We start from the raw sequence: 12,985 nt of genomic DNA, 5'->3' as shown, positions 1-12,985 counted from the left end.
CCACCCAAACCCCCCAAAACAAAGCAGCCAACATCAAAACCACAAATGCCAACAGGGAGATTCAACGTGATGTTATTCCTTGATTAATTATATAAGCAGATGATACACAGAGAAACGCAAATAATCAAAAGTTTATGGCGTGGAGAATTTTAAACTCATAAAACTAACACTAATTCTTTCTAAAAAGACTTCTTGGAAGTAACAGACAACTCATTAACAACCTCTTGCACCAGTCCTATTAAAACGCTTTGTATCTGTAGAGCTACCATCTCTGTGCAAAGCAACCAGCACAAGAAGTATATCACAATGCTTACTTAACACTTAAAATTACTTTTCCGCTATCACAGTCTCATGCAGCAAGTGCAGATAGCATCAATTTATGACCTAACTTCAGTTGCTCCAGCAGTTACTGGTGAAATTGTTTGCTGAACTCTGAAATAGAGTACAGATTTTGTACTACAGAGCATACAATACCAGAACACGCTGACATTTTGTTAGGAGACGCAGAAAGAGAGACTTGCCTTCTGTCGGGTTAGCAGGCTGATCTTTGTTTATTGCTGTCTGAATGTTGCTGAAAGAGGCTGGGGGGCCACACTGCTGCAATACTCCGATGGCGTTACAGAACTGGTCTGCGAGCTGCAAGCGGCAAAGAGGTCGTTAATTTATTTTGCTACGAAGGCCATTTCGATTTTATTTTGCATCCCAGCGGACCCCACGCAGCGGCCCACCCGCGCTAGGTGGGCGCTCACCCCCTAGCGATACCCCCCTCCCCGGGGGCTGCCAGCCCTCGGGGCTGCGAGCAGGGGACGGCGGGGAGAGGGGTCGCACCCCCTCGCACAGGCGGCGGCCGGGCCCGGGCGCGGCGGCGGAGGCCGCGGGGGCAGGAGGGGCCGTGGCCCAGCACCAGCCTCCCCTCCCCGCCGGCAAGAAGAACGACGGGCGTCGGGGGAGAGAAGAGGGCAGCGCCCGCCTCACCGAGTTCACCGCGTCCTGCAGCTGCGTTAGCCGATCCGCCATGGCGCCGGCGCCCGAGCGCGCAGCGACCAGCGCGGCCAATAGGGCGCCTGGGCTTTGGGTGGGCGGAGGAGGGACGGGGCGGGGCGCAGGGCTCCTTCCGGTGGGTCGGGACGGGCCTGGCGCGTCCCCTGCAGGCCAGGAGGAGGCCCGGTGCCGCCTCGGCTCTGGCGGAGGGGCAGCGGGCGGCGGCGGCAGCGGGCGGCGGCGGCAGCAACCTAATTTCCGTGTTACCCTAATTCCTGCGTGACCGGCGGTAGAAGGCCGGCGTGCCACGGAGGGCACAGCTGTTGCCCTACGACAGTCGCTTTGCCGCCGGCTCCGCTCCGCGCTCTGCTCCTGCCCCGAGTTGAGCCGGCATCATGTCTAGCGGATGGGGAGCGGTGAAGGGCCAGGAGCGTAGCGTCCTCAACGATCCGGCCTAGAGCCAGCAAGAGTCCTCTGTGCCCCTGGGCTGGTCAATAAATACCGACTTGTGCCCACCAGTAGGTGTCCGGTGTCTAGCTGACCGTCATTCAGCACTTAAACCCCTTCTTTCTTACCTCTGAAAGCTGGGTACAATGTCAGCCTTCCCCCAGCCAGGGACCTCCCGCGATCACCGGTGGGTTTCACAGCTGGCAGGTGGCCTTGGGAGGGCCAGGCTGAGCATTAGGAAACACCAGCAGCACGAGGCAGGTGGGACGGGACACCCAGGGAGGCTGTGCGCTCGCTGCCCTCGCGGGTCTTCAGGTGAGGCAAGGCAAAACCGTGGCTGACCTGCTCTAGCATCGGCCATAGTCTGGGTTCGAGGGCCAGCTGGGCTGGAGACCTCCAGGAGTTTATTCTGGCTAACTTGCCAGCAACGCTGTGGGTGCAGCCACCCAGCAGCAACGCATGTCCCATGAGACTTTTGTCACCTACAGCTCCCCTCTTTGCCATGGAACAAACTAATCCGACAAAGGTGTTTTCCCAACGGCATGGCCGGGGTTAGGATTTTGTTGGCCTGTGCATGTAAACTGGGATGCAGGGTTCCTTCGTGCTCCTCTGTTAAAAAGCCAAGTCACAAACTACTGCGCCGTAGACCAAAACCTACTGCGCGTTTTTAAGGGGTTTACAACTTTTATTGAAGTCAACAGGTTCTTTCTTGGATTTCCACGAGCGGGATGGATGCTGGACTGAGCCTCGAATAAGTGGGGCTCATGGCACAAGACAAGCCTCTCGCAGGCACTGTTTGCTTATGGCTGAAAGCCACAGGTGAGCAGTTTGAATGCTGAGCTGTGAATGAAGAGTGACTGAGGTCTCACTCAGAGAGGTCAACTACAGCAGTGGCAAACACTAAACTTAACAGACTTTTAACATCTCATGGATTTTGACTTACAGGAACTTCATTGAGTAGAACAGAAATAACCTCAGCAAACTAGATAACCTGACTGAGAAAGGCTGCCTTCCTATGCACAGTAGGCAAAGGCAAGGAGAAGAAAGTACACCCATTTATCTGAAATATCTATAAATACGGACCAGCACTCATCTCCGTGTTCTTCTTACACCAGACTGACAGCTTCCTTTTGCATTTTAACTAGAAACCAGATCAAAGCAAGCTGGGGAAAAAGTAAATGCAATAGGGGTGATCCTACAAGGTATTTTAGAGCCTAGGTTATGACGTGAATTCATAAACGAGGCCCAAATAACAAATTGAAAACACACACCCCAAAAAAGAGACTTTTGTTTTGCTTTCTGTTTTCTCCCGTCACGCGCCCATGAATCACCTTTGCAGCCAGAGGCGCCTCTGAGGCCCAGCAGCCTTTCTTACCGCTGTTTATAAGGTGAAAACAAACGGCAGCCGCCTTAAAAACTAAAAACCAAACCAAACCAAACAAAAAATATATATTAAAAAAACCCCCAACCCTCCCCACCTCGACCTGGAGACCTTCCCAAGCCTCTCACCCGCCCCAGTAACAGCCACACGGCCGGCAGAGGCGGCTTTAGGAGGATAAAAGCTGTTGGGGGCGGCGGTTGGGGCCGTTACCTCAGGCTCCTCGCGCAGGTGGGTGAGGGGTGGTGGGGGCGGTCTCGGGCCGGGCGGGTCCTGTGAGGCTCACAGGACCCGCCCGGCCCACGCTCCTCCTAACCGCCCTGGTCTGCTCTCAGCTTCATCTCCCCCTTCCCTCCACAGCGCCATGCGCCTCTTTCCCTGCGCCGTGGTGCTCTTGGTGCTCCTGGGGGTCCTGCGCCATGGCGGTGCCTCAGGTGAGTGCGGCGCGGGGAGGTGGCGGCGGCGGGGGGGTGGTGGTGGTGGTGGTGTGTGTGTGTGGTCACGACGCGGGACTGTGGGCCGTGGCCGCCATTAGGCAGCCGGAGGGGTGGTGGAACCCGGCTTGTAGCGGGGAGAGGGTGTTTTTTGGCCGGGTCGACGTCTAGCAGGATGGAGGGGAGGGGGCTTGTTGTGAGGAGAGGCCTGCAGGACCCTTTTTGGGGGGTGTCCCAGGCGGTGGCGGTGGGGAGACCTGCTGCTGCTGTCTCGGGGTTTGTGCAAGAGTGAAGATCAAAACGAAGATGCAGCTGTCTGCGGAGCTGGAGAAGTGTTACGTGTTCGTGGTTATCTTAATCTTTGATAGGGGCAGGGAGAACCCATTCTTCCCCCCCCCCCCTTTTTTTTTTCTTTTTATTTTACAGCTTAATTGCTGTGAACGCCATCATTTTACATGGACGTGCTGGACTAATTTTTACCATGCCGTTGCAGGGATACAGTGCAGGCTAATGAGTCTGGTGTAGTGTGCTCCTAAGGAAACAAGGTGGCATTTACCATCCATGAGTTTATATGAGAAAAGGAACAAGGTTAATAGCAGGGGGTTTTTTTTGACCACATGCAGGTGGTTTTGTGTTCCTAGTACTCTGCTAATTGTGTGTTGAAAACCACTGTCCCTATAAAATTGAGGAAATGAGCGAAACCCCCTAGAACTTGGAGCTTGGTTCTTAAAATTACTTGTTGGCCATGCTGATGTAATCTGACTTTATTTGGCATGGTTGGGTTTTTTCTGTAATTCCCCTGTGTTCCTGCATGTGACTAAAATAGGAGTGTAGGTAAGTGTACTGTAACGAGTATAGCTTGTGAAGATTTAAGAGCTGCTTACTTTTTTCTGGTTAAACTCTTATCTGTTCAAATAAAGGAAAAAATAATCAGTTTCCTTTCAGAGATAATTTGGAGATAAGCAAGCACTGCCTTATGTTAGGGCTGATCTAAGCTTCCTCTTCTTAGTTTTTCTTTATTTTTAACCTTGCCTCTAATGAAGCTTAATTGACCAAAAGAAATCTGTTCTTGGGATACTTGGCAAGGCTGCAGGACAGAGTTTGGAATCAGTCTCAAGTATGGAAGACTTCTCCTCTCCGCTTCCCCCCCCCCCCAGTCTCATGCCCAAGATCTTAGTGGAGAGCCAGGTGTTCTGTGCTTTTTGCAGACCCTAGAAGCTTAGGCTTGGCACCTGATGGTGGCAAGCAGGTCTGAGAATGAGGGCTCAGTGTTCTTAGATTTTAATATTTATATTAAAAGATCCTGACAAGCAGTTTGTCTCCCAGACTTGATTGAAATGGATCATGTGCTGAGTAATTTTTTTTTACAGTATGTAAAAAGGCAGAATGAATATGGGACTAAGCTAACTACTTTGCCTTGAAGGAGCCTGTTGCTGTATTTCCTTGCGGAATTGAGGGTGGAGGGGGAAAGTATTTTCCTCGTGAAAAGCTAGTAAGCTGTGTAAATTGTGTACCAATGTCTAGCTGATCATTAGGCCCTTTAAACAAGGACACTTGCTTAATGGTCCACTTATTTGAAATTGTCGTGTAGTTATTCAGTCTTAGACACTCAGGTTTGTAGGGATGAGCTCTGCTATCTCCTAACAGAAGATCCTGCTTCATTTTAAAAGTGCATGTAAGTAAAATCGGTGCACGATGGCCTATGTTACCTCTCTGGGGTTCTGACAGGCTGCAGCTCTTCAGACTTAAGTATTTGTGCAGAAATGTTTTACGTATCATGTTTGTCACCTTCCAGGGAGCCCCACCTTCATGAAGTAGGAGTGCAACTGGCCTTGCTTGCTACATCCAAACCAGGTTATTTAGTGTTGAAAAAACTAAAGTGAATTTAGAGTGTAATCAGGATTGAGCAGTGCACTTTTCATAAAGGGAGCTTCTCTGGATGAACTTAGTTTGTGCTAGCTGTTTAGTCTATGCAGAGACAACACTTTAAAATAAGTTAACACAAAGCTATTCAGCTGTCTGAATGTACTGGACAGCTGGTCACTTGCATCTTGAAGCATTATTGCCCAGGTGTGTAAGTGACAACTTAATCAACAGTGCCAGCAATGCAATGGAGCCCAGGTCTTGCGTGTTCTGGCTGATAATAAAAGTGGATTAGTAAAACTGTAAGCAGGTGAGATGGGTACTTCTTCCCTCACATTTCAAACTGTAGAAGACCTCACTCATTACCTTTAATTTGGTGAACAGAATAGTCTTCTGGGATGGGAGTGGTGCAGTTGGTGTCAAGCCACATTCTGTGGCACTGTCTGCTTTAAGCATCAAACTGTGCTCTAAGCATGAGTTTCAGTACACATGCAATTAAAGTTTAGAAGCTTTCATAAATGTTCTTGTTTCTTTTGGGGGTGGGGTGGGTGGTATCTTTATTTGGGGTTTTACTAGTGCGGGAAGACAGAGACCTTGTAGCAGGACTCTGCTATGCATCCATGTATGCATGGCCTTACAAGTCTGATATAATATGACTGCTGGCTTTATTCTCTTAAGTAACTGTATACTCATGTTTTCCCTACTCAAACTAGTTTTCAGTCTGAGCTTGCATTTCATCTCCATTAAACATCTTCATGTGACTACTTGTTGACTTACTCGCTACACTGGAAGGTGGTTCTTACCTCTTAAAGCTTACATAAGGTTATTCTGCATATCCACTGTACATTGGTTGGCACAGTAGAAATGCATTTTCTCTGACTGTAGAGAACCTCTTTGTCTGAGGCAAGCATAATGTTTGAGCATGGCTCTGTAGGTAAAGACTGTTCCTGCAGGGGCAGCAATGGCATCTCTTCAGTTGTGTTTCATAATGGAAATTGGAATGGTAGGTGTCATCAAGAACCTTGTATGGTTAACTGTTTGTTGGTGATGAGGAATGACACTTGACTATTTGAGCCAGAAATGTGGTTTACTTTAAGCATCAAATGGTTCAAGCTGGCCATTGCTTGTTGGTGAAACTGCATGTTGCAGGGAAGGGATAATAAATGCTGAGCCTCTGTAGAGTTGATTACCTAGTTGGTTAGAGTTAGGAATAAGGACTTTTGATCTCAGAAGCGCTCTGAGAGGTTCAATTTCTTTGCTGACTTAACTGTGTTTGCCCTTCATGTGGGAGAAGAGATACAATGTGGAGTGACAGAATAGACTGTTGTCTGCCTCTGTTCATCAGTTCTTTTATATGCTGGACTATCTGTGCTCCTGTTCTAGTATTGGTACTAGTATACCAAGTAATACATGCTCAATACTCCATCTTTGCTCTGCTCTTGCTCAGTTTCAGCAATGTTGACTTCCTTTAAGTATGTTTTCAGTTGATAATCTCTGTAATAGTGAGGGTTCCTCTTTGTATCTAACCCAAAGCTACTCTGACATGCAGTGACCATCATACTTCTCCCTACAAGGCAAGGAAGAGGGGATAGCATGGCATCTTACAGGGTGTTTCCAGACCTTCGCTATTTGAAGCAACTGAAGCAATAAAAAAAGCAGGGATGCCCGGATTTTGTTCCTGGCTCTGTTGCTGACTTGCTGGGTCAACTACCTCACTTCCGTGGTGCTGTTCTCTTTCCTGCATGTGCTGCTGAACCTGCAGTCCTGTTTGGTGGGCTACCTTCAGTGAGATCAACCTTGTCCAAAGAAGAAGATTGCACGCTGTGGCCAGTACTATGTGTTCATGGAGGTCGTGGTATCTCCGTTTCAAAGCATCTTTGACAACACTGAACTCTGTATGGCTTGGGTAGTCTGATGCCTGTCTGAGAACTTGCGATAGCCATAGGCCTGATGAATTATGAGTTGGTTAATTTACCTTGCTCTCCATGTTCCCCTTTTGCTTCAGAGCACCACCAGTGACTTGTTCAAATGACAGAAAAAGAGAAGGCTGGAAAGGTGCTGAAGTCTGTGGCCATGTAGCTATTGCTCTTCCAGCAAACTTCTTAGAAGGGTCTGCTGCTCTGCAGTGCTTGTGAACTCTCCTTTTACTCATCTTTCAAGCCTGGCTAGAAGTGTGATTCAAGGAGCCTGTGAATAACAAGCTGAAAAATACTTGTCTGATGGATGTAGCCATTCTTGTTGTTCACCCTCAATCTACACTCTTCTGTCCAGATTTTGGTTTAAAATGTATGTCACATGCTCTGTTTGAGGAGCAATTATGCAAACAGTAAAGCAATGTAGAACACCATGCCTTAATTTATCACACTAATTAAACTTGAGAGAGTGCCTCTGACATTTAGAGTCTCATGATCATGTTGAAGTAGTGGCTGCATGTCTTGCTGATGAATCTGTTCTTGTTTATGCAGAGGCCTCTGGGTATGAGTACAGAGCGGAGGTGAGAAACAAGGCAGAGCAACACAGTTGTCATCCGTCGTCGTCCCGTCCCCCCCCCTTGATGTAGAGTATAGAGAGGATGTAAATGGCTTCAGCATTTTCCTTCAAAGAACATCTAAGTGTGAAAATCTTGCAGTTCAGGGAACTGTGCTGAAGTTCTTAAAAATCAAAAATATTTTTCCTGCATTCTAAGCTTTCACTCCAAATTTCTGAGTGCATAGATATATAGTCTGTGCCTTTTGAATGCTTTTCTTTAGCATTCATATTGCTAGTTGCATTTCTGGTAGAACTTAAGAGCTAAGGAGGAAAAGAGGTTTTGTGAAGGGGAGGATATCTGAATGCTGCTCAAGGGACTCTATCAGAAACTGAAGAATACACAAAGCTTTTTTGTAGCTCTAATTTTATGTTAATTACTGTTTGAAAACTTGGAGCAGAAACTTTTTCTACCTTAACACAAACTGCAGATGATGGGACAGAAAAAGGGAGAATCTTTGTTTTTCCTCCTAGGTGGTTTATGATCCCCATATTTCAGCTGGGGTTTTATTGATGATGCAGTACTGGTATTAATTGAATTTTGGGGGTGAGCATGTAAGCATTGAAGTTAACAAGATAATATGAGTTAGACTTTTCCTCCACTTCCTTCCTCTGCTGTGAGATGAGTGGAGGAGGCATGAGGGTAGGAGCTCAACTCTGTTTACATCATCAAGAGGCCAAGAAGCTGGCCAAAGATGCCAGTTCTTGGCAGGGGAGAGTGAAAAAATAACAGAAAAGGAGTTACAGGGTACTGGGGGCAGTTTCAGATGACAAGATGGTATCCCTTCTGTTTTTGGATGGGAGACCACCTGAGTCATCAGCAACAGTGTATATAGGATGGTACTGTTGATACTCTGTGCTTCTGTTGGAGTACTTGACAGTATCAACCCTTTACACTAGAAGAGGCAACTTTATTGAGGAAGTACTGTGTATGTGTTTAGGCTTGATAAGTTTTAGGTCTGCTGGACTACTGTGTGTGCATGCATGGGAATTCAGGGAAAAACCTGAAAGGCGTTGTGTGTGCTCGGCAAGCATGTAGTCTGGCTGCTAACCACCAACAAAAGAGAATGTTGTGGCTTCTGTACAGCTGCTTCTCTTTCCTCCCTTGACAACCCCTGTCCATAAAGAGCCCAGTGCAGGGAGAAACCAGGCTTTCTTGCAGGACTTGAATCACAAGCCGAAGATGATTCTCAAAGAATCTTACATCCTCGGTCATGTGGTTCTCTTTAATTTAAAATTACAGTGGATCATGGGGTTGTGCTTATCATAAGAAATGGTCTTGGTTGTGTCTTGGAAAAATTAGTCAGATTTTTAGATACAGAAATCAGGGTCCAGCAGTCCTAATAATTAAGAATGGTGTGGGAGCAAAAGACGTATGTGAAATAGCTGAAAGTGGGTAAGTATACATGTGTAAACTACAGATTTGACTCTGTGTTATAGAAGATGACTCCCAACTCCTATGGTCCATGGGAATTCGCCCAGGAAGTCTAACAGGTATTGTGCAAGCTGGTTGGCTAATACTTGCCTGTATTTGCCAAAGAGCAAGTAGTCCTCAGTATCCTCTCTTACTCTACTGAATATTACTTGCTGTTGATTGCACTAGCTGGCCAGCTGCAGCTAGTGTCTGTTGCTGATGAGCTCAGCAGTATCAAATACTGAGCTCCTAGCCAGAAGTCCTGCCTGATGTGCTTAGGTGAGTGCCAGGCTGCATGGTGGGTTCTCTAGCTGTATCTGTTCTTGTAGGTATAGCTGTACAGTAGTTTCTGAAAACTTAATATAGCTTACAGGATGAGAGTAGCATAAAACAACATCTTGCTCTGTTCCTAGCTGACTAATATTGGGCTACTGGAAGCTTCCAGGCTCCCCTTGATAATTGCTTCCCTCTGGACAAAAAAAAAAAGTGTCTTCCTTTTTTTGTAATGCAGGTCTTCTTGAGCTCTCCTTGGGAAAATTCAGAAATGTGCTGCTTAACCAGACCAATCCAGTGGAAGCTGTAATCAGGAACATTGCAAGCAATGTGACTGTTGTTATTTTTCAAGTACATGCCCAGCAAAGCAGTGTGGTGATATCCTTTGATAAGGTATGGTAACAGTGTCGCTTCTGTTCTTAAGTGCTACTTTTTTTCAACAAAGAAGTGGGCTCCGAGACATGTAGGAATATAGAGCTGAAGCAATATAAATAATATGAGTATCTTACCTGCATGGCTCTTGGACAGTATTATTTGAGCTTCAGAAATCCTTTCTTGTACTTGTATGTCATAGCTGCTATTTTGGAGGACTGAATGCTGAAGGAATTTCAGAGCTGGCTTGAAAATGTTTCAAGGCTCTTTGTTCTTGGTGGAAGTGGTGCTTTTGACATGTGACTGCTGACTACTATCCATCAGCTTGTCAAATTAAAAACTGATTCATGATAAGTATTTGCCAGATACCTTATACACTAAACATGATCACTTTGGGATGTTTAGTTGTCAGCTGTTTATGCGGCTTGGATCTAGCCTACAGATATGATGTCTTGTTACCCCAGCTCCTTGTCCTGAATCTAATTGTCCTTTGGTGACACATGGAAAAATTGCTCCTTAGTACCCCAGTGAAGGCTGCTACTTCTAGCTAACAATATAAGCATTCCTACCGCTATACACTAGGATCAGTTTGTCATTACTGGGATGCAGTCTAAAATGCTGATTTTTTTTTTTAAATTTTTTTTTTATGGTACCATGAGGGTCTAAGTGGTATTTGAGCAGAGCATAGACTAATCTGAAGGTAGTAGATGGAGATCTGACAGCTGCCATCCAGTTTTCCTCTCCCCATCAGTATTTCCCAAATGAGATTATACTGAGTGTCAAGAAGTATCCTGGGAAGGTTAGGAGATGAATAACCTGTAACACAAGTCACCCAGCTCAGTTATCTTTGTACTGGTGAAATAGCCAGGATTACAGGGCTAAGACATTACTGTTACACCTATTCAGTCTTTGATTACTGCTGGTAGAATTTTCTACTGTCAATTCAGACCCTCTTTGCATTCATGGGCCTTACCAGGCCAAAGACCGTGATGCATAAATATAGCTATACTTCTTTTAGGGCTGGCCTGCCTCTAGAAATATGAAGCTGAGCCAGACTTTAAAGTCTGCCAGGTCCAAAGTGCTTTTTTACAGTGTTGCCTCAGATAACTGTGGCTCTCTTGGACAAAAGCATATTTTCCATGCTGAAAAATAGATTCGACTGCAGGTCAGTTGGTTGTTCTAGCCATGTGAGTGTGATATTGCCATTGCTGCCTGATCTTTCCTCAAGACCCCTGGTTCTGAAAGGGATGGTGCTGGTGGACATTAGATCAGTAGCTGACCTGGCCCCAAGCACTTGTCTGGCATGGCTGGTGTTAAGCCAGCTGTCATACAATCATCTCCATTCTGGTGGAGATAGTGAGGTGCTTCTGCACTTAGCAATAAAGAGCATTCTGAGAAGCAATCTCACAAATTTTTCTGAGGGATATTCCAATCTTTTTATACCTTCACTAGTGAATACATTGCTGTGCAGCAGTAGACTTTGACTAGCTAGATTTCTCTGCAACTTGCTTGTGATTATTAACTCTTTAGTAGTCTCAAACTTGTCACTTGGGTTTTTGAGCCTGAGCTAGGCAGTGTGTGGTGTCAGAGGCCACTCCCTTTTTTCCATCTTCCTTTTTTACCAGCTAGCTAAGGGCTGAATGCCTCATCTGTGGCAACGGGCACTGAAATGTGTGCCCTGGAGGTTTGTGGCAGGAATATGAGTCCTGTGCAATACATCAAGCTGTGGTAAAAATCTTCTCAATTTGTTTCTGTCCAGAATCCATCTGTGAACAGCTCAGGAACTGGAGTAGACAAAGGACTGGTTTCCATTCTTCGGCCTCAACAGAGCGTATGTACATGGTACCTTCGGTCACGGGATGCTAGCCAGGTGCTCAGCACAGCTATCTCTATTCCCTATATGGAGAAAGGTATGTTCTTATTACTTGTTAAGGGATGCCAGTTCTGCTTATTACAAGTTAACTATGAAGTGAAGTGTTGATGTGTTGACCTTTCAGAGGTGATAGTCTTACAGGTGCAAACATATGATGGAGATGCCAGAAATTCTTTTGAAATGGGCTGAAAAAGTTTAGTATCACTGCTGAATTATGAGTTGTGTATAGGATGTACTGTATGGTCTTGTCACAACTCCAGTCTTAGAGTAGAAAACTGCTGTGCATATGTATCAGGACCTGTCTTAGACTGCAGTGAAACCACTTCTATCGACTGCAGTAAGAGAACCTGCCAATTTTATGTGCTCAGTAAGCAGACTATGCCTGCAAGTACATGCATTGCTGAGGTCTTAGAACTTTTTTCATGCTGTGTAAGGGGGAAGTAAAAACTACTGCAGTTATCATTTTCTGTGTTCTAGATCCTATTCCTGGAGGCTGCAATCTAGAATTCGACTTGGAAGTGGATCCAAATATTTACCTAGACTATACATTGGTTGATATACACATCAAGTTTGCCCCTGCAAACTTGGGATATACCAGGTGTGTGGAAAAACTTCAGTGCACTGAACAAGACCTTCTCTGTCCTGTATTTGGCCAAGATCATAAAACAAGATTCTGCTGAAAAGGCTGACCATCTAGCTGCTGGCAGAAATCTTGTTTGCTGCAACAAACTGAGAAGTAAATGAGGAAAAGGAGGAGGGGGAGAGGATACATGAGAGAGAGAGATAAAAGTTGAGAGTTGCATCTTATGGGAAAGGTTATGCAACTTCAGATGTGCAAGCAGTCAGCAAATTCTGGATCTTCCTACTTTGCATAATGACTTAATCTGTTTGAGAAGCAATTGTGTATTTTAGCCAATTTCATTCCTTTACTGGCACTGAAGCATGATAACAACCTAGAGTTTTGTTTAACGGTGAGACTTCAAGTTATAAGGTATTATTTCCTGAATGATGCTTGATGTCACAGGTGATAGGCAGGGAATGGGGAAGACTGTGTTCAGAGCTGTATATATAGCATGCATGGGAAAACAAACAGTGGTTTTGTGATGTTTGGCTGTTGTGACCTCTTGAAATTCTTGTGCTGGTTCCTTATGACAACTTGTAGGAAGCCTCTGTAAATGTAAAGGCAGGTACAGGCACAGACACTACCTGCATCAGGGTGGTTCTGCATAATACTGCTGTAGTCTGTGCTCACAAACATTTATAGTCTAGTTTTGAATTAGTTGCTGGTGTTAACTTCTAAAGAGAAGCAGCCAAATACTGCCACCTTGGACCTGAAAACTAATGTTAAGATCTGGGGGCTTGTGCTGGGCACATAGCTGATCTCTTTTTTTTTTTTTTTTTTTTTTTTTTTTTTTTTATAGGGG

At 45.7% G+C, this 12,985-nt stretch overlaps 2 protein-coding genes across 10 annotated transcripts in view; one reads left to right on the top strand and one right to left on the bottom strand.

Annotated features, from left to right (window-relative positions):
- The window catches only part of MED21 (mediator complex subunit 21), a 33,651-nt gene extending 32,608 nt beyond the window's left edge, over nt 1-1,043 (bottom strand). For all 7 annotated transcript variants that reach the window (XR_774115.1, XR_774117.1, XR_774116.1 and 4 more), the window contains exons 1-2: nt 976-1,043; nt 522-636 (exon numbers count right to left, since the gene is read on the bottom strand). Coding sequence is in view for 3 of the 7 variants with exons in the window: in XM_010563554.1 (XP_010561856.1) it covers nt 522-636; nt 976-1,017 (157 nt within the window). In the remaining 4 variants the exon portion in view is untranslated. The remainder of the gene's footprint in view (nt 1-521; nt 637-975) is intronic.
- A 2,089-nt stretch (nt 1,044-3,132) lies between these two features.
- Nucleotides 3,133-12,985, top strand: part of TM7SF3 (transmembrane 7 superfamily member 3) — a 19,312-nt gene continuing 9,459 nt past the window's right edge. For 2 of the 3 annotated variants that reach the window (XM_010563552.1, XM_010563551.1), the window contains exons 1-4: nt 3,133-3,240; nt 9,555-9,709; nt 11,448-11,598; nt 12,039-12,159. In XM_010563552.1, coding sequence (XP_010561854.1) covers nt 3,171-3,240; nt 9,555-9,709; nt 11,448-11,598; nt 12,039-12,159 — 497 coding nt within the window. In that variant the 5' untranslated portion in view covers nt 3,133-3,170. The remainder of the gene's footprint in view (nt 3,241-9,554; nt 9,710-11,447; nt 11,599-12,038; nt 12,160-12,985) is intronic. The other variant, XM_010563553.1, reaches the window with a different exon arrangement.

Source organism: Haliaeetus leucocephalus, unplaced genomic scaffold (assembly GCF_000737465.1).
Source record: "Haliaeetus leucocephalus isolate CR32 unplaced genomic scaffold, Haliaeetus_leucocephalus-4.0 Scaffold170, whole genome shotgun sequence".
Lineage (NCBI taxonomy): Eukaryota > Metazoa > Chordata > Aves > Accipitriformes > Accipitridae > Haliaeetus > Haliaeetus leucocephalus.
Note: the sequence above shows the minus strand (reverse complement) of the source record. Positions and strands in the feature narration are given on the sequence as shown.